The sequence below is a fragment of the Gasterosteus aculeatus genome, chromosome 1, assembly GCF_964276395.1.
Source record: "Gasterosteus aculeatus chromosome 1, fGasAcu3.hap1.1, whole genome shotgun sequence".
In the NCBI taxonomy this organism is placed as follows: domain Eukaryota; kingdom Metazoa; phylum Chordata; class Actinopteri; order Perciformes; family Gasterosteidae; genus Gasterosteus; species Gasterosteus aculeatus.
The window spans coordinates 12,950,957-12,969,845 of record NC_135688.1 but is presented as its reverse complement, the minus strand read 5'-3'; the positions used below and the strand labels follow the sequence as shown (position 1 = coordinate 12,969,845).

The following is an 18,889-nucleotide window of genomic DNA, read 5'->3' as shown; positions in this document are numbered from 1 at the left end:
AGTTTTGACCTTGCCACCAGCAGGCAGGGCCTCATTATCAAGGCTAATTTGAGAGTCTGTGCAGGACACGGAGGACGGAAGCGTATCCGTTATGTGTGTAGAAAGCACTATGCCGTGCAGGTCCATCGGCGATGTGCCACGTGGGATGCTAATGCAACGTTTTAAACTAAATCTGATGGCTTATCACTTATGTTTGCTTTTTGAAGGGATCACTTCTGCTTTCTCAATGAACCATCTGTCATGCAAATTCTTGCATTGACTGCATCTTAGACATCATGGAAGTTCCTTTAACTCAAATTATTTTGAGCCTTCATTTCCAATCTGCATTTCATAAGACACCTGGGCAGCTTTGGCTTATCTGCATCATTAATTCAGAGGCGGCTTTTCATTTTGGGTGCAATCAACGGTCTCAGAGCCAGAAGCTCGTTATGAAACAAGTGAACAAGTAGAGTCCTTGCAGATAATTAACTAAATTCACACCGCAGACTTATGAAGAGTCTCATTGCATTGTTAAGAGGGTGAATAGACTGCCTTAAAACATTATTAAATCCCTTCTTGAAGAATCTGAGGTTACTTAATCTGCCATGAATATGGTTTTGTATTTCTAATTTTAAAGTTTTTTTTAGCTTATTATGTTTTGTACAGAACATCAAATATTGATCGGAACCAGTAACTAGAGCTTTGAATTAAATACATATTTGCAATCAAATGTGCAAAACACACACACACTAAGCCTCTGGTCTGATTTGACATCGTAGCTTGTGGTCTCTGGTATGGAGTCATTTATTTATTTCATTATTATTTATTGCTGTAAAATCAACCTCTCGCTGATGTGGAGCTGCTGCAGCTTTCTGAGTAATGTGCTCTATTGCTCGGAGAATACTTGCATGCAGAAGAAATTCCCTTAATACAATTATCCATTTGTTTTTTCCCCACTTGTATCCAGTCAGTGCAGCCATTTGGTGTAATCAGTGCTATCTGTCTTCCTGGCCTTGAGGCTTTCTCCCCATAGTTTTTCTCTGTGGGATCTCAGCTCAGAGTTCTTGGCCAGGAGTCTATTGTTATTGGCTCTCACCATGAACACAAACTGGCCGACTCTATTCCTACGCTTTGGAAATGTAGCCCGATCGGCTCTCAGGTTCCTGGGCAACGTTTTCGGCCACAGGCGTTTTCCTCTGTCAATATTCATTTGTGTGGACGCGGCTGCCAAATCACGCCCCAACCAGACCGTCCTTCTGGGATTGTGTGCCCCTTTGGTTGTGGAGAACGACGACGTTAACGCCTCACCGCTTATGTCCCTGGTAGGTTTTTCCCATAAGCGCTCAGTGAGAAATCCTATTTTGCAGCAATTTAGGTCAAGCATTGCAGTAGCGCAGGTCAAGCCCCTTCCTATAAGTGACCACGGTGCTACCTGCCTTCCCAGTAATGGTTGACAGGTGTTTCAGCTGTAAGTCCTTTATCCTCGGTTTGCCGTGATTTAAGGCCCTCCTGCTCCTCAGCCTTATATACCTCATCATCTTATTCACCTCCTACATCGTGTAGCTAATACAGGCTTTTATGTTTCCCTCTCAAAGATTATACCTACTTTGGATCTGACATGTGTAATTGGTCTAATATTCCTGCGCAGACAGTTGTATCAATTCTTTTATGCAGCCAAGCAGATACCAACACGTATTAACTTCACATTTGGTCCTCACCGTGAACCTCCAATATCCCCGACGAGGGGGTTTGTCCACCTTCCTTCCTACCTAAGTGACATCAAAATGATTTTATTTAAACCTATTCATCGTATGATATTCGGTACACCCCACAGGGCCTTTCTCGAGGGACCCCCGACCCCCCCCCCCCCTACACACCTCCCACCGCCACCTTGAGCATTTTGCAAAGTCAGTCACGGTGAGAGCAAAGAGGACCGACGCCATTCAGAAGCACCGCTGGAGGCGTTTTGGAGTCGCAGCCCGGGTCTCATTTTGGAGGAACTCTGGCTGATGTTTGCGGCGGAGAGGAGAGGGAGAAGGGGGGAGAGGAGAGGGAGACGGGCGGAGAGGAGAGGGAGAGAGGGGGGGGGAGAGAGAGAGAGAGAGAGAGAGAGAGAGAGAGAGAGAGAGAGAGAGAGCTGCACGGTGGACATCAGATGTGAGCCAAGTCTGCACCGACCCAACAAATACCCAAAGTGTGTCTCCTTCATGGGCGGGTCGAGGCTCTGAGACCTGACACAGGTGAATGAGCGCACATCCGCAGAATCATTTTGTTTTCCCTTTACGGACTCGTCCCCCTCTCCCCCCCCCTCTCCCCCCGGGGAGAGGAGAGACCGACGCGGCATCTGTAGCTCTGCGTGCAGCGGGCGGGAGACGGACGGAGGACGGAACGACTAACGCGGCGGCTCTGTGCCGAGGGACCGCCGAGACGCGGAGATGTCAAAGGAGACGAGAAGAAAAGGTAAGTGTACCCCGGGGGGGGGACAGGGAGGGACAGGTAGACACACAGCCGCGTCTCTCGTGCAGCTGGAGGTTGCCTCGCGTGGACAGACGCGCGCGGCACGTTTGGGGGAAATCTGCAGGAATGTGCGACTGTCTGAAAACGGACTTGTGTGTGTGTGTGTGTGTGTGTGTGTGTGTGTGTGTGTGTGTGTGTGTGGGGACAGTGGACTGTCCAGCTTTGTTCTGTCCTCCTATCCGTCTGTCCTGTAAATGTGGGACCCGTTAGATTCTGTGACGCTGCAGGGTCCCGTAGACAAAAAAAAAAAAATCGAAGCTGGAAAGAAAATAAAAATATGATAAAAAATAACTTTTGCTGAAATCGTCAAGCTTAAAGAATCCGGAGAATGAAGAAACTATTTGACTCTTGAGTCTACTATTCTATTCAGAAAATGGAACAATAAATCCGAAATGAAACCCCAGAATAACAACAGAGGAGTTGCTATTAATAGCAGGCAGTCTTCCATGCGGCTCGTTCGGTTGTTAAATTGTCGGTTTGTGGGTCATTGTTTACATATCAACGGGCCTCTGAGCTCGTGACATTTCTGTAGCATAAAAGCTCCGCTATTGCTCATTCAAAGGGAGTTTTGCCCTCAAATGATGCCCTCGAAGAAAGGCAATCCTAACAACACACTAAATACAAAGCACTTGGAGCAAGTGTGCGCCACTGAAAGCTCACTGGCTTCCCTTTTTTGTGTATTTGATTAATCAACACACAGGTTCTGTGCTGTGCAGCTCCTGTATAATCACGCTGGGGCCAGCAGGAGGGCATTGTCTCTTCTTCAGTCGGGTGTCTATCTCCTTGTGTCGTCAAGCATCTCTCCCCAGCTGAAGAACCCCAGAATAAGTCCCTTAAATCTCTCAGCTTCAGAGAGGAGGACTGAAGGGGTTTGTGCTGCGCCCTTTTCCACCAGGCGAGGGAGAAAAAGAATTTCCCTGCAGAGATCAATAAAATACCAGACCCTTATTTCTCTCGCTACTCGTGACAGTAAGTGTTACAAAGGAGAGGGAATAATATTCAATTTGGTTAAGGATTTAAAATATAAATGTCTCTGATTATTTAAGTAACATTCTCACTGGATACAAATCTGCACTGCCACAGAAAGCGGAAAGTCTCCGAAATGGAATATACATAAGAAAAACATTTGCCATGTTGTCAAGAGGGCGTGTCAGGCTGAGATCCGGAGTTGTATTAACCCGTTACATCTCCTGCTTCTTTTTCCATCACCCTGAGGCCACCGATTATACAGAGATGCAATGTTTTTTTCTAATTTGTAATAGAATTATGAGGATTTGAACAAAAAAATTACAGTACAGTAAATTCAACATAAGGCATAAGCTGGTAAAATGAATGAAAATGAATAAATAAATAAAGACAAAACATTCTAAAGGTCATTCTCATTCTAAAAACGGAGGCACAGATGTTCGGGTCACTGTTTGTATATTTGCATATTCATGTGAACTGAATTTCTATAAACTGCGTTGAAGAAGCAGCCGCTGAGGTCACCGTTGGTTCCACTCCAGAAATCAAGAAAATACTTGTGTTTTTATCAGACAATCTCGCAATACAAATGTGGTTCTTTGAATTGATGTGAGACATTTCTGTTATTTTTAGCTGGACGGTATCTCCAGTTAATCTTAATTATATTGCATTGAGCCGTGATATTCACTGGCTAATGGAAACTTCACCGTGGGGCCTCGTTTCAGCCCAGCGCTATAAAATCCTGTGAAACCTTGAAATGCAGATTGAAGGCGATGTGCTGGATGTGGCTCTACTGCATGCATTCACATTTCGAGCATGCATTGCTTTGGTTCTCATTAAATATCGCTTGACTTCGGCTCGCGGTGTAACTTGTGAAGTCGAGCGGCTCCCGTTGACAAGTTGTTCTTCAAAGTAGACGTGGACTGGGCAGACTTTTTAATTGTGTGCTGATCGTATCGCTCCCATTTTCAATTATAACTGGGCTGCAGGGGATTCTACGTTACTTAATTCCAGTTTAAACCTTCTCTCTTGACTCACACGAGAACTGAAGCTGCACTTTTATCCGGGGTAAGGATGATCAAGTCAATAGCGAGGATAATATGCTACAGGTATTTTTCCATTGTCAAATTATGCCAACGAGCATTTATGGACCAGCTTTACAGTTCAGAGCGTCTTTTCTCAGCTTCTGCACAAAGGATGGCCGTGTGCCCCTGATTCACTGACTATAGGAACCAAAAGAGAGCCACTAGTTTTAATTACTATTGAAAGATAATTGGAGCGGCAGGGTTCAGGACTTATGGCGGCTGTGCCGAGTAAAGCATCGCTCCTCAAAACAAAAGCAGGTCGGACTCAAACATAGTCATTTTTTTCTGGGTTGGGTCCCCAACTATTGGTTGGATTGCTATGACATTTTGAACAGACGTTTTTTGCCCCCAGATGTTGACTAATAAGTATTTCAATTCATACTGGGAGATTTTGCAAGGGATTGGTATGAACTACAAATATTCCTTCCCAGTTGCTGTTTATGACTTTATGTCTTTGTGCCTTCCTGAAGTGTGGTCATCTGGTTAAATGTCTTCATGGATTAAATGCCATGAAATTTGATACACAACATCAGTGGACAATATTTTAATTTATTTAGCACTATCGCGTTACCAGTACACCCTCATGAGGCTGCTACATGGCTGTGGACTATTAGACATTCAAAGATGACAATTGGCAATCAGCCACTTCACAAATGTTGCATTTTGGTTCCTTTTACTTTCTATAGGGACATGCAGAGGCTCAGTTCGAGCTGCTTTCTGTAGCCGGATGAGTCTTGATGCTGCCAAATCTTTTTGAGAATTTGATCATTTTCCGTCATCTTCCTTCTCCTTCCCTCCCGGAGTCCTAACTGATCCCCACTGTGCGTCCTCCCTAAGACTTTATGAACCATTTCCACGCTCAGTGGGAGATATTGCACCCCGAAGCACTTTGTATTTGTCATATTTGATGAAATTGTATCAGTCCGAAATGTGTTTTTTTTTCATTTTGCTGTCCAAATAAAATAAATGGTCGGCCTACCTGCTGATTCGCTGAGAATCAGCGTCAAGCTAAAAATAGAGCTTGTGAACAGCCCCGTCTCTTTTCCTCTGCGCTTCCCTCCCTGTTTCTGGGGAGGTGAATAGCGATTGTCTGGCAGTGTTTTACCGTTGAATCTATCATGTTTGCCACCTCGTATTCAGGAATCGACTGCTGGCACAAAAAGGATTTTATGTGATGATGTCAGCGATTTCTCAAATCCAGCTCAGTTGAAGACACAGAACACTTTAGATAATATGTTACACCACCAGCAGCTAGTTATGCTTTGGTCGTTGTCCTGGCAAATGGTCCCCAGTCGGCCCCCCGTTTAGAAGCAATGTTCTCTGAGCTCCACTGAGGCCTGTGCTGATGCATTCAGCGCGTGACCTTTGCTTTTTTTTTTTACTCAAACATACCAAACTGGGCTAATTTGAACTTAATAGGTGTTTGTCATGAGGAAGCACACTGGGCCCGTGTCTCGGAGCAGCTATTCACAACGCACACAGCAGGCTGGCCCGCTGCGGCCTGAGGTCGGGGACGAGGCTGGTGGCGGGGGACCGCCGCCAGCCTCCAGACGTCTTGTTGCCTGTCACTGCCAATAGTCTCGACATCGCACCGGCGTCTGAATGCAGAGGGCAGAGATTGTGTTTTCTATCTCTACTTTAGTGAATCACAGATTTACTGATTAGTCAATAAGGAGATATTGAACCAGTTTACTCAAAAGCGATTCAGTGGTTCCGCCCTTTCAATTGTGAAAATATTGCCTTTGTTCTTCTGCGTGTTTAATGGCCGTAAACTGAGCGGCACTGATTTTAGACGGTTTGTCTCATGATACAAACAATTTTACAAAACATCATCATTGACGTCAATATTTTATTGATCATATATATAGCTTGATTGAGGAATATATTTAGCTTTTGCCACCTCGCGGTGTGACGTGGCCGTGCGGTAACTTGCGAAATGTTAAGCATCCCTCAACCAGAAATCAAGCATAAGACTGTCAAGGCTAAACATTGTTTTTCAACAGCCATGTTGAAAATCAAAGCCTCCTTGTGGATCATTCGGCAGCTAAATGAGAGGGATGGATATTTCTAACGTTCTCCATGTCGGAAGATGAAAAGATTAAATGAGTTGGTAAATGATAAATTCAAGCCTTTAGCCAACTTGTTTCCCGACAATCCCAAATTGGTTTCTTGAATCCTTAAATCATGTACAACAAAATTTGAGATTATACTGTAGTTAGTCTGCAATCTCCTCACCAGCCAGTTGTAATTAAGCGGTTGCCTCTTCACGCAGTGCAAATCTCATTAAAGACCATGAGAGCATGCAGTTTGTAGTGTAAGGCCTTCACACGCAGTCATCTTCGGGCTTACGGTACTGTGTGTGCTTATTGTGGGATAAAGGCAGAAGGGGAGACTGCAGATTTAGCGGTCTACGATCGACACATTTGTGACGATAGATCGAGCTCCTCAATTTCTCTCTTCTGCTGTGGAGATTGATTTAAACTTTGTGGTAAAATGAAGCTTTAATTTGAGGACATGGCTATTAATAAATAGCTATTTCCAGCTCATAGAGGACCAGGTTGGCTCTTCTTCACTGTTTACTTTCCGGGAGCGACGGGGTGTTCACTGTGGCATGAGATACACACACAGTCACCGTCTTTTTCAGAATCAATTTCCTTCACGTCTAGTCAACCTTCAGTAGAATTTCCTCTCGATGTGGTGGATATTGCACTCTGATGTTGTGGACCGTCCAATGTTCATTCAGAAGTGCTTTGCATCATCGCATCACCTCCTGCACCTCCCCTCTCTGCGCGACGGCAGCCGCTGCCATCGCTTATGACCCGCAGTATCTTTTGGCCGCTGTTAGTTGCGTAGAGTTGAGAGCGACAGAGTGAATATGAAAGGCTGCTAATTACAGAGTCAGGAGATTGGCGCTCGTTTGCATCTGGGTTGGAGAGAAGCGAGGGCAATGACAGATAGAGCTCCGGCAAGGAGAAAGCCTTTGAGGATGGTAGAAACTGATTAAACGGCGATTCCCATGAGCTCGTCCACGACGCTGCGCGATCGTTATGCTCCATGCCAGAGCACTTCGCGACGAAGCAGTTTCGCGTTTAAAAAACGGAAAACAACTGTCGTACATACTGTTACAAACAATCATCTTACATACTTCTCATCAATGAGAAAGTGTGTCCAAACAAGTGTGTCTGAAATTGATTTATTGGTCTGGACACTTTGCTTTGCAGATATGCCGTTTCAATGAAATGCTAATGAAACCCACCCCTGAGGAAATCAACAAAGTCATGCATATATGCACTTCCATAGGCATATGCTACCTACTTTTCTATCCCACGTTATTCATTATGCATCGCCATTAACTTTATGATGCCGGAGGCTTGTGTGCAGTCTAAGGTCACATGCTATCGTTCTGTGAGGATTTTTGTCAGTAGTCATCCAATAGATGTAATAAGAAAGATAAATGAGTCCCAGAGTCTGTAGTCAAGCTTTTCCTTACTTATCTGGAAGAGTTTTCAACCTCACAGTTTGCTTAACAGCTGGCTTAAAATAGAAAAATGCAACCTTATATAACATGTACAAGTCTGTATTGAATGTCCCGTGAATCTAATGTATCTGGTGCACATTAATTACACTGAGAATCAATAGAAAATACCACACATGTTCATAAATTATAGGTTTTATTTCAAATAGAATAACCTGAATTAGAGAAAGAGACTAAGAAATCTGTTCCTTGTGTGAATATCATGTAACACGAGTTAAGCAGGATGGAGGATGTTAACATCCACTTAGAAAAAAGATTGCCTCACTTAGCGTTTTAATCCATAAATACAGACGCATCTGCAGCAAATAGTCGCCACAGGTTTTGCCGGATATTAAATGGGCCTTAGAAACACTTCTTATCACGTTCACTCATGAAAATAAATATATAGTACTTGACTGTGTACAGATGTATATACAATAACCGTTTCCCAGAAAGATATATAAATATAATTACCTCCTTCAAACACACCCCTCGGCAAATATTTTCTAAATTAGTCCACTCTCATTTGCCCATTGTGAAACTCGACCACTAATTATACTAAAAAGACTAAAAACTGTAGATAGAAATTTCCCTGTCATTATCATCGTGACTTTCATTTTGCTACCGCGATGCTCCCGATCCCACAATGCAGAAAGTCCAACATTGGACCAAGCGACTGTCAGCCCCGCACCTCTTCATACATGTGCAGCGGTGCAGCCGTGTGTTTGTAGTCAACATAGCGATTGATACGGGATGGACAGATATGGGCGGATACAACCTGTTATTGCAACGGAGTTGCTCCAGTGATTGATGCTCTCAGCCCACCGTTTCAGCCGTTACAGGCCACTGTGTAAACACCTCTGGCAGTGGATAATGGAAAGAAAGCGATGAAAGAGGAAATAGATGAGTCACAAGCAACCTTGTGCTGCTCTGGAGTAAAGCTTTTTAGTTACTCACGTCACTTCCTCTCCTTTTGTTACTTCCTATAAGCTGCACATTTAGATTCCAAAGACAAGCTTATTGGGGTTTGCATTTATTAATCTCGCAGACAAAGGGAAATTGATAAAAGCAACTGTTTAATCACCCTTTAATGTTTTTGGCAGGGGATTATTTGAAACTGAATTTGAGAATGTAACTTAGAATTAGTGAGAAGGACTCCAACATCCTAATATTTAGTTTATAAACTGCTATTTGATGTTGTCCTTCATTGTTAAATCTAGAATACTACCCCAAATATGTATTAATTGAGTGTAGGAGTGTACTAATTTCAGTCCATTGTTCTAAAACATGGATACATTCAAATTAAAATGAGTCAAACTCACGAAACCAATGTTTCGGTACGCTTTGCCAGTAGCAGAAAAAGACGAATACATCGAACTGAGACAAAAAACATGTAAATTGCTGATTTGTCCAATCCAGTTGATGCTAACATCCAAAACGGAGACGATGTGAAGGTGGGAAACATTGAACCGGCTCAACATCATCATGTCCGCGGGGCGTTTGTGTGCAAACCATCATGCTGATGTTAGCATAGCTGTTGTTAGCCTAGCTGATGTTAGCATAGCTGTTGTTAGCCAAGCTGATGTTAGCATAGCTGTTGTTAGCCTAGCTGAAGTTAGCATAGCTGACTCACAGAACGGCTAGCATGGCTGCGGACTCCTCTGCTCCCATGCATTGACACAAATACTGCTTTGATATTACTATACCGTTCGCCTTACTATTTTAAATACTTATTGACACTGTATTTTTGATTTCTTTAAACACCTGGCTGATCTACTTCGGCCTAGAAAGTGATGTTGTTAATGCTAAGCCAATTACATGTAATTTGCTTGGTACTGCATTAAATACATTGCTGTCGAATTAAACAATCACGTCCCTGGTTCTCATAGAAATGGGGATAGAAATGTACACGTAGGAGTCCTCTCCATCACCAACTTTTACAACATGCCAACTTTCGGAAGTGAGTAGATGGGACATCGGCTCCCGCTGGTGACAAAATGTTCCCGCTCCTTGTTCTCGGCTCCAAGCGGGATGGTCTGCTCACATTTGCCCTGCTGCTGCCTGTGAGATCCTAATCTGTCGTTCTTTCAAGCGTTCGGTCAGTAGCCGCGGCGATATGGTGCAACGAAATCCCCTCCAGCGAGTTATGGCAATCATTTCTATCACCCGGTGAGGCCGTGCTTGTTGAAAGGCCGTCCGCTGTGTGCCGGGTTAGATTCTGAACGTTCCATTTTCAACGCGCACGCACAGGAGAAACAGCCGCAACACAGGTGTGCGTCTGTTTCGAACCAGTGGATGCGTTTCTTAAAAGCACTCCAACATCACTCAGAAGGCTTGAAGAGGTGACAGACAGGGGAGCCACTCAACGCCTGATAAGGGGCGGCGTGTTTAGGGCAGCAGAAGGCCTTGGGGGGGAGGGGGGGTGGTGCCAGAATCGAGAGTGTTTTTTTTACTTTTCAAAGTTGTTCCTTTCCTTCGCTCACGCTGTGCACTCCATTTGCCGTGAACACCGGGGCACAGAGCAACGCCTCTGACCAGCCACATGCCGCCTCGCCATGACGCCGTGAAGGGCTCAGGCAGTCAAGTAGGATGCACAGCGGAGAGCGCCGGCTCCAACGGCAGATGCTGAACAAAAGGCAGAAATGTGTAAACACTCACGCCTAGGGGTTTGCGTTTGGCCTTTCGTCCGGCAGGTGCCCTTTTATACATTATTTTGCAGCGTTAAAGCCGATCTAAATACTACGCTTTCCCTTTCGTAGAGAGCACTACTGTCTGGAAGATAATGTTTATCTTGTTGTTTTGTCCGGTAATTTCATTTTTCACAGTGAAAGCAAAGAATCTGGCCTAAAGGTCTTTATTTGGTAGTAGCCTGTAGTTGACAACAATGTGTATGTGCCGCTGGTGACGCCAGTTCAATCTCCACCCAAGGACCAAACTAATCCTATCCTCAGCGTCGTTACTCATCCTCGGTAATGCTTAAGGCAGAGTCAACAGGGATAAATGCTTTTTGCTTGGAGGTTCAGGGATCCTGGAGAACTTTTCTGCTGACGGGCAGATTTTCAAAGTCAAAAGTAGAAGAGGGGGAGCTTCCGTTGGTCCCTAAGTTGGTTGGCATATTGAATAATTATCTCGGATCAAAGTCCTTGGAAAGCAGTTTCAACAGCAGTGAACGTGCTGTTCAGGAGGATTCCACTGCTCTTTTAAGATTCTTCATGGTTTCTTGACGGTTATTGAAAATGATGAAGAGGCTTTTTACAGCGTTGTAAATGTTTTCCCTCTATTTGGGAGTGATAGCGGTATGTGAGAAATGATCAAACAGAAATCCTAAATCGGTGTTCTTTTTTGCCAAAGCAGTTGAAGTGAATTGGTGACATAGATTTCTAATGTTAGTGTTAAACTACCCCAACAACAAAATGGACAATTTCTCTTGAATCCGAGTCCCTCTTGCTGGAGAGAAGACCATTTGTTTGCTAAACCCATAAGGACGAGTTTCTAAGTGACACGATGTTGAAATGCATCGGGATGGAGAGGACCTACAAGTGGGTTGTGTGATGTGTGAATTGTCAAAGTGAGGGGTGGAAATATCGCTGTGGCAAAATATCTCCTCCAGCACAGAGTAAATAAATAAATAATAATAAGGAAAAAGGCCTTCGGTTGTTTGCATACAGGTGTACAGAATATGTGATTCATTACATCCTCAGAGTGCAACAATAGTGAGAGGTTCTCACGGCCGACCCAAAGATGATGAAAACATCCCCAAAACTCTGGGAAACATGAAATGAATTCTATTAAAAGTGCTAATTTATGCTTTTCATCCTGATGTTTTTGAATGCACAACATTCGAGCCCTGACACAGTCTAGCAGAAAAACAGCGGAGAGGCTCCTGCCATTCCTAATTAATCTTGTTAATGAATTCCAACCTCGAGCAAGCAGGATTTGTCAGTTTTACCCGACAGTGTAACAGCTACTCCCTGCTTTGGGGAGTTTGGAGGAAGAAATAGCTCTTCTCTGTTGTTTGCGATGGTTGAGAGTGAATACCGTCAACAAATGCCAAGTGCTCTAAATCCCATTTCATCCCTGCTCTTATATCAGAAGGTCATAAAAGCCCCCCTAGCTGAGACACTTGTGTGCTTTGACACTGCACAGAGGAAAGTCCATTTAGTTCATTTCACCTGCCGGGGCACTTAGAGGGACGCCCATCCCCACCTGGGGAGTTGACAACCGTGGGGTAAAAAGAAAGGAAAGTGATATAAATGTCTTTGAGTTGCCTCTCCAGTTCTGTGTTTATTGGTGATACCCTGTTGTCTTCCCTTCAGTCTAAAAGCAGATTTTTGTTTTCTTGTTCTGACCCGCAGGATCATCACGAAAGCACAGCGCCACTCGTTGGTGTCTGCAGGATATTGCTCAGGAATCAGTCGAAAGCTCCGATGAGGAGTTCTTTGATGCCAGAGGTTAGTATTGCATTTTATTTTACAAGCTTTCTCTCCAAACCGTTATTGTCTTTAGAAATGATCCAAACCTCTGTTTCAGCATTTGAAACGGATCCTTTTCCATTAAGTGTGCAAACGTGTTTTCACTGGAGGAACTAACATGTGGTTCATTTCCACGGGTTCTGCTTTTGTGTCCATATTTATTTATTGACCAGGACACGCGATTGAGAAGATGTTTGTTTACCAGTCTTTTACTGTCCCAGAGGGAGTGAATCCGTGAAGTAATTATCCCGACAATTATCCTCCACAAGTGGTCATCCCGAGAGATTCTTATCTGTGTTGTTTATATTATGAGAGCTTCCTATTTTACATTAAGTCAGTCAATAGCCAGGGGTGTGTTGAGAGTTTCTGGTGTCCAACATTCTTTCTTATCATATGAAAACATGACGAGATTTAAGCTCAGTGGGAAACAGATTAAAGGCCGTCTGCTGAGATCCATTTCCACTTTGGTCGGTGGAAGGGAATTTTAAGAGCTGCAGTATGAAGTTGTATTATTTGTGTATTAGAATGCGATTACTACATTTATTCAGTGTTCGTTGTCATTCACACTCCCTTTTGTTGTTGTAATTTCACTCTTCCTGTCTCAATCTTTTGTTTGCTTCCCTCCCTTCACTTCCTGTCCCTTGCACATTCAGTTTGCCAAAAAAAAAGGGCACGTTCACTGCAGATTCCTTATCACAGCTGTCGCCGAGCAATGCTGCACGTTGCTCTAAATTCATTTTGGGAGACTGTTGCGGAGGCGCCTATCAGCGTCGATGGGGGAAGATAACGTGCATGTGCTGAATGTGAGAAGATGTGCTTACTCACGTTCCTCCTGCAGGAGATTCCACACTTATATTATTATTATTACAGAGTGTGAAGGGACGGAGAGTAAAGGTGTCCTTTCATCTCTTTTAACTAAATAGAATGGGCAGACGCTGCGCGCTGTTGTCTTGCGTGCCAATCAAACGTACAAGTACTATGCAGCGGTAGTATGTTATCTAGTTAAGGAAGCACACATAATTTGGCAAAGAAACATTTCCTTCCGAGTTCCTGAGACAAATGATACTACTAATGTTTCTACAGTAAATATGAAGCTGCAGACGGCAGCGGTTTATCTTAGCTTAGCATAAAGACTGATGTACTTGACAACGGCCTCTACAGGCACATTGAAATGCCCCCAATTAATAATGATAATAATAAAGGCATTTTTCATTGGTTTAATCGATACACAACACAACTCAAGTGTAAAAACAACATGTTGTGGTGTGCAGGAAAGTCTCGTAGACACAAATAATCCAGACATCCCCTCAAACAAAACATCAAAATTGTTGTTCTTTTTTTCATGTCTCTAATTAGCTTATTTGCTTGCTTGACCGAACATTTCGCAGCTCATTTTTGCCATCACTCCACACGGGGTAGTGTTTTTTCAGATCTGGGTTTTCGAGAAAAACCTTGGATTATTCTTTCAAGTTGCATGAAAGCATGTCTGTCACAAATCAACAAAAGGAGCTCCATTATAGAAGCAGCAACATTGAAACGTGAACTACAATGAAGCCAAAGAAATGAAGGACATTTCAAAGGAGATGTCTGAAGATTGTTATTTCGTTTCGCCGTTGCCGTGTGACTTTATTGTCTGAGCCTGTGGACAAAGTGGAGCACAGGGAAAGGCAACAGAGCAAGTTATTCCAAACATAAACATGCTCAGTATGAATGACACCTCCCTTAAAAGGGAAACCAGAGCTCCTCAAGCTCCCTGCAGTCACTCGCTAACCGCAAGACTGTGCCTCTCCATCTCAACTTAAATATAGCTGCTCTGGTCGCTTTTATTTCTTCTGTGTACACTGGATATATGTTTTCTTTAGCCAAAAGCCATTTCAGCCTTTTATAGAAAAAGCAGTGGGAGTAACTGAAAGAATTACATTGACTAGTGACCAACGTGCGTTTGTCATAATATAGGCCTACACCACTCAATCCGTCACAATAAGCTCGGGGGGCATTAATGTGGTTGTGATGGATGCCTTCAGCTCCACTGTCTAACCCAGTGCATCCAGAAATCTAAGAAAATGTTTCATGGCTGGATGGAATTTGCACACTTTTGCTAAAGATGAGCCCTAACTGTTATCTTGTATCCTTTTGCTATACCATTTATTTTCATTCATTTATCCTGCCTAAATTCTCAAAAACAATCTCAAGGGTTTCTTCCTCCAACCTGGATTTCTAGTGTTTTAAGTGGCTATACCGAGTGGCTTATACTATTCAATGTACTTTGCCAGTACCAGCGTGCAGTGAGCTCCTCGGCTGCTGAAGAGCAGCGCTTTTCAAAGTGCATCCTCAAGTGGAGGTCACAGATAGTCTTCCCTCTATAATCCATCTGATTTGATTCGAAGGCAAACAGTGACCGTAGGGTTTGTAAAGATGGTTTTTATCATTCAGAGTGTTTCAGGGTGCTGACAGCAGTTTAATTTCCTGTCGGGCCAAGTCTGTCACCTGACCTCGCTGACCCCTGGATGACTGGGCTGAAAGCAAAAAGGCCATAAAATGGGGATTGTAACGGTCTGCGAGAGCCTCTTTATGAAATATGCCAAGCTTCTGCTGATATGTGAAGGTCAGCATCTTCAGGCCTCTTCAACACAAGTCTTTGAATGTGATAAATTTACTTAAATATTATATATAATGACTTGGTTAAGAATATGTTTTGTAGACCGTTGGTCTACTAAATCGAACGATCCCAGCAGCTACAAACCTCTTTTCACATTTATTTCTACACATGAAGCTGTGCACAGCAACAGTCTGTGACTCACTGCAGCGGTCTACCAAGTGCTTTATAATAGCATAATTGAGTAATCAACAAAGCAGTGTAATAAAAGTAAATACATTTAAAAGGTTGAATCTGGGCATTAAGGATAAAGGGTGTTGTAAGACGTACTATTTCTTTTCTGGATATTTTATTTTGTGATCTTGAATAATGTATACATTTCACTGGGCTCATGAAATAAAGTAAGGAAGAAAAAATAAAACCCGACGCCTTACGTCTTACTGTAAAACAGTGAAACGTATGTTAAAATCCAGCAATATCTGTGTGGGATGTTTCTATGGAAACAAATTGCTTTAATAGTGCAACCTCTTCACAGTATTGTTTTCACATTTAATGATCACTACTTTGCTTAAAAAGCTCATTTGGACCAAAGCCTCCACTTCAAATATTTATTTCAAGAGATTACAGAGAAACGCTGGGCCTCAGCCAGGAAAGAAAAGAGAAAAGGTGTTTTGAATTCAGGACGGTCGGTTTTTGCGTTTTGTAAGAAAATCATATTTAGATTACACATTTCTCGGTTCAATCCCTTAAGCAGAAATCATTTCTGAACGTACATATGAACGTATACATGGCCGTTTAATAGATCCTTCATTCAAGTCTTCTTCTTGGAAACTTTCCATGGGAATGAATGGGAATAAACTGGACATTTTGTGGTAATTTACCTGTATTTTACTTGTCATATATGTCAAAACAACATATATATTTTTACCTAATTCATCTGTGAGTATTCTTTCACTGACCAAAAAAATGTTGCATAAAATGTAAAATGAGTAAGGCTTCTCAAGCCTCTGGTTTTGGTGTTCATCCTTAAATCCTTCCAGGTCTACATTCTACTCTTGCTGCTAAAAGGTTAGCCTGCGGCACACAAATGCATCTGGTATAAAATGAACATGGCTGCAGTTTAGAAGTGGTGAAAATGCCAAGACGTTCAAAAACAGCGTTTAATGTTTACGTTTCTGGCAGACAATGTTCCCAACCAGCTGCATGCAGGGTCCCGCTGAGCCAGGCTTGCATGGTCTTGTTCTCAACTACATCTAAAGTCCCCCCGTTATATGCTTTTGCAAAAAATGTCAAGAATTCCAAGAATTCCTCAGCTTAACTTTTCTTAAAGTTTCCAGGAATTTACTGGAAATGTTCTGCCCCTCTGCAACCCCAGCCATTAGTAACAAAAAGGAAAAATCCTACCGCTCTCCTACTCAGCATGCTACATGGCATCGTCATCCACTGCAGCATCACTTAGCACGTTAGCCTCACGCACGTCTACACCCACATGCAGTCCTGCACGGATGTGAATCGTCTCCCTTCACTCATCAGGACTGATGCTCGAGCAAAGGCCAACGCATTTGTCACATTGTTTATAGATGAGAGCTGTTGACTAATTTGCTGTCTGTTAATCCAGATTAGGTATTTGATGAGATGAATTTAAATAATGAGCTGAACTGACCCTGAAAACAAAGCCGTGGTGTTGGCTACTCCCGCAGTTTAATTACATGACAAACTGCCTCAGGAAGTAAACTGTCTGTATGCAAGACGGGCATCTACGCTGCACTATTAGTGCGTTAGTATGAGCTGGTTCACCTGGGTCCCCTGAGACACAGTCAGGATTAACACCATTCTCGCATTGTGTCATTGTTGTTTACATCCAGGAGCCCATGAGTTTAGCTTTTTGGAAATACTAGATTTTTTTCCCCGTAACACATTTAATTATTAAATGCATTACAACAACATCGTCAACTACACAGATTGTTAAATAAAAACAGATGGTTCAGCTTCCCGTCTCTCCTGCCACTGTGTCTCTCACTCACCTAAACAGCCTATTCAGTGCACCTGTTAGTCACACCCACCTCGTCACCTGCCCAGCCTACTGCCCCCACTCCTTTCAGTAATTATAGTAAATATACAGGAATGGTGAATATAGTTTTAGCCTTCATATTCTGTTGATGTAATCAATTTTACAAAATGATAATTTGCAAAAATGTGTGTGTTGATAGAGAAATGGTCATTTTGAACTAAACATCTGCTGCAGTGGATTGGAGCCATGTTATGCTTAATCACAGCTGTGTTTTATTCTGCCCCTGCAGGCGGGGATTTCACTGATTTAATGTTTCTTTGTGAGTTGATCTGGGAAATCGACTGCTGGAGTGTTTGATCCAAATCAAGTTGTTGGTGCAGACCAACCTGTAATCTTCTGCGCTAGCATAAAACAAAGAGATTAGTAGGAAGTAGGAAAAGCAAGTTTGAATAACGACACATAAAAGTTCTATGAAAGCAATACGAATCTAACAACATTTGTATGTGAAATCATGAATACACATGTTACATAAAGTGAGAGGCTGCGCTGCAAAGCACCACTTGTTTAAGTATTAAATGCTAAATAATACATTTTATTTCTCACTCTATCCTTGTGAGTTCTACTCATGGTGTTTCGATGCCATCCACCTTCAGTAGCCTACTTACCTGAGAGGCTGTTCACGCCGTTGTTATGGGATAATCCCCAAAGTAATCTCCCCTTCATGGAGTTTGGTGTCGGGAGTTGAAACAGATTAAAATAAAACCAGAGGTGTTATTTCTGATAATTCCATTCAACTAATACATGATGGTGAGATCGACAAATGAAGTATGAGACAGTGAACATACCATTGAGGTGGTAGAGGTCACCCAAGGACATTTCCTCATCATTTCCCAGTCGAGGCATGTATTGCTCTCTTCCACTCTCGACGCCGTGAGCCAACGAGATTTAAGAATGTGACTCAATTTCGTTTATCTCCGGGCTGTACACTTCTATTTCCCTTTGCTTCGTCGTTCACCATCAGACTGCGCCATTCTGTCCTGTAACCCAAAAGCAAGAAATAAGGTATCGCTCCCATGTCATTGTCTGGATTGTTTATGCATTGCTTTTGCTTTTGCTTTTTTTCAGGGTAGGTACTGTTTTACTTCGCCTCAAACACGTTATGCTCCTCAGAGGAGCTTCTGTTTTGGCTGCGAGCTCCAGGAGATGATTCAGTAATCTGCCTCTTCTGGGTGTTGAGCTGCTTCTCTCGCATTCTTCTGCTCTCTAAAAAACAGACTTTCTTATAACCTGCTGTGCGTTGTTCTCGATTCAATATGACCATCTCGTCTTTTTTGCTCCTCTCCATTTTGCTTTTTTGAATCTGCAATTGTGTGCGCCGTTGCCCTGTCATTATTACATTTGGCTCAGCACCCTCTGACCGGAGGAAAGATAGGCCACCAAAGAGGGAGTGGAGGCGGGGGAGAGAGAGGGAGAGAGAGAGAGAGAGAGTCAGAACAGATAGCGAAAGACAATCTGTGACCAGTAGACCGTTCGCTGTGTGATCTGCATGGACAGGCAGTGAAGACTCACGTCAGAGTCTTTCAGAGCTGCCAGGCGGGAATGTGTGAGCGAGGAGACACGTCTGTCAGGTAGAGAGGTCTCTCTCTGCATGACTCTCCCCGTCTCAGACGGAGGCGTTTAACACAGCGAGCTCGTCATTTCGCTTGATATTCGCCACGGCAGCGGAGCTCGTTCATTTTACCACGACGACGC

The 18,889-nt window shown here is 43.2% G+C and overlaps 1 protein-coding gene across 2 annotated transcripts in view; it reads left to right on the top strand.

The window, feature by feature from the left end:
- Positions 1-2,103: 2,103 nt before the first annotated feature.
- The window catches only part of pitpnm3 (PITPNM family member 3), a 54,552-nt gene continuing 37,766 nt past the window's right edge, over positions 2,104-18,889 (top strand). The window contains exons 1-2 of one of the 2 annotated variants that reach the window (XM_040175588.2): positions 2,104-2,439; positions 12,414-12,509. In XM_040175588.2, the coding sequence (XP_040031522.2) occupies positions 2,415-2,439; positions 12,414-12,509 (121 nt within the window). In that variant the 5' untranslated portion in view covers positions 2,104-2,414. The remainder of the gene's footprint in view (positions 2,440-12,413; positions 12,510-18,889) is intronic. The other variant, XM_040175579.2, reaches the window with a different exon arrangement.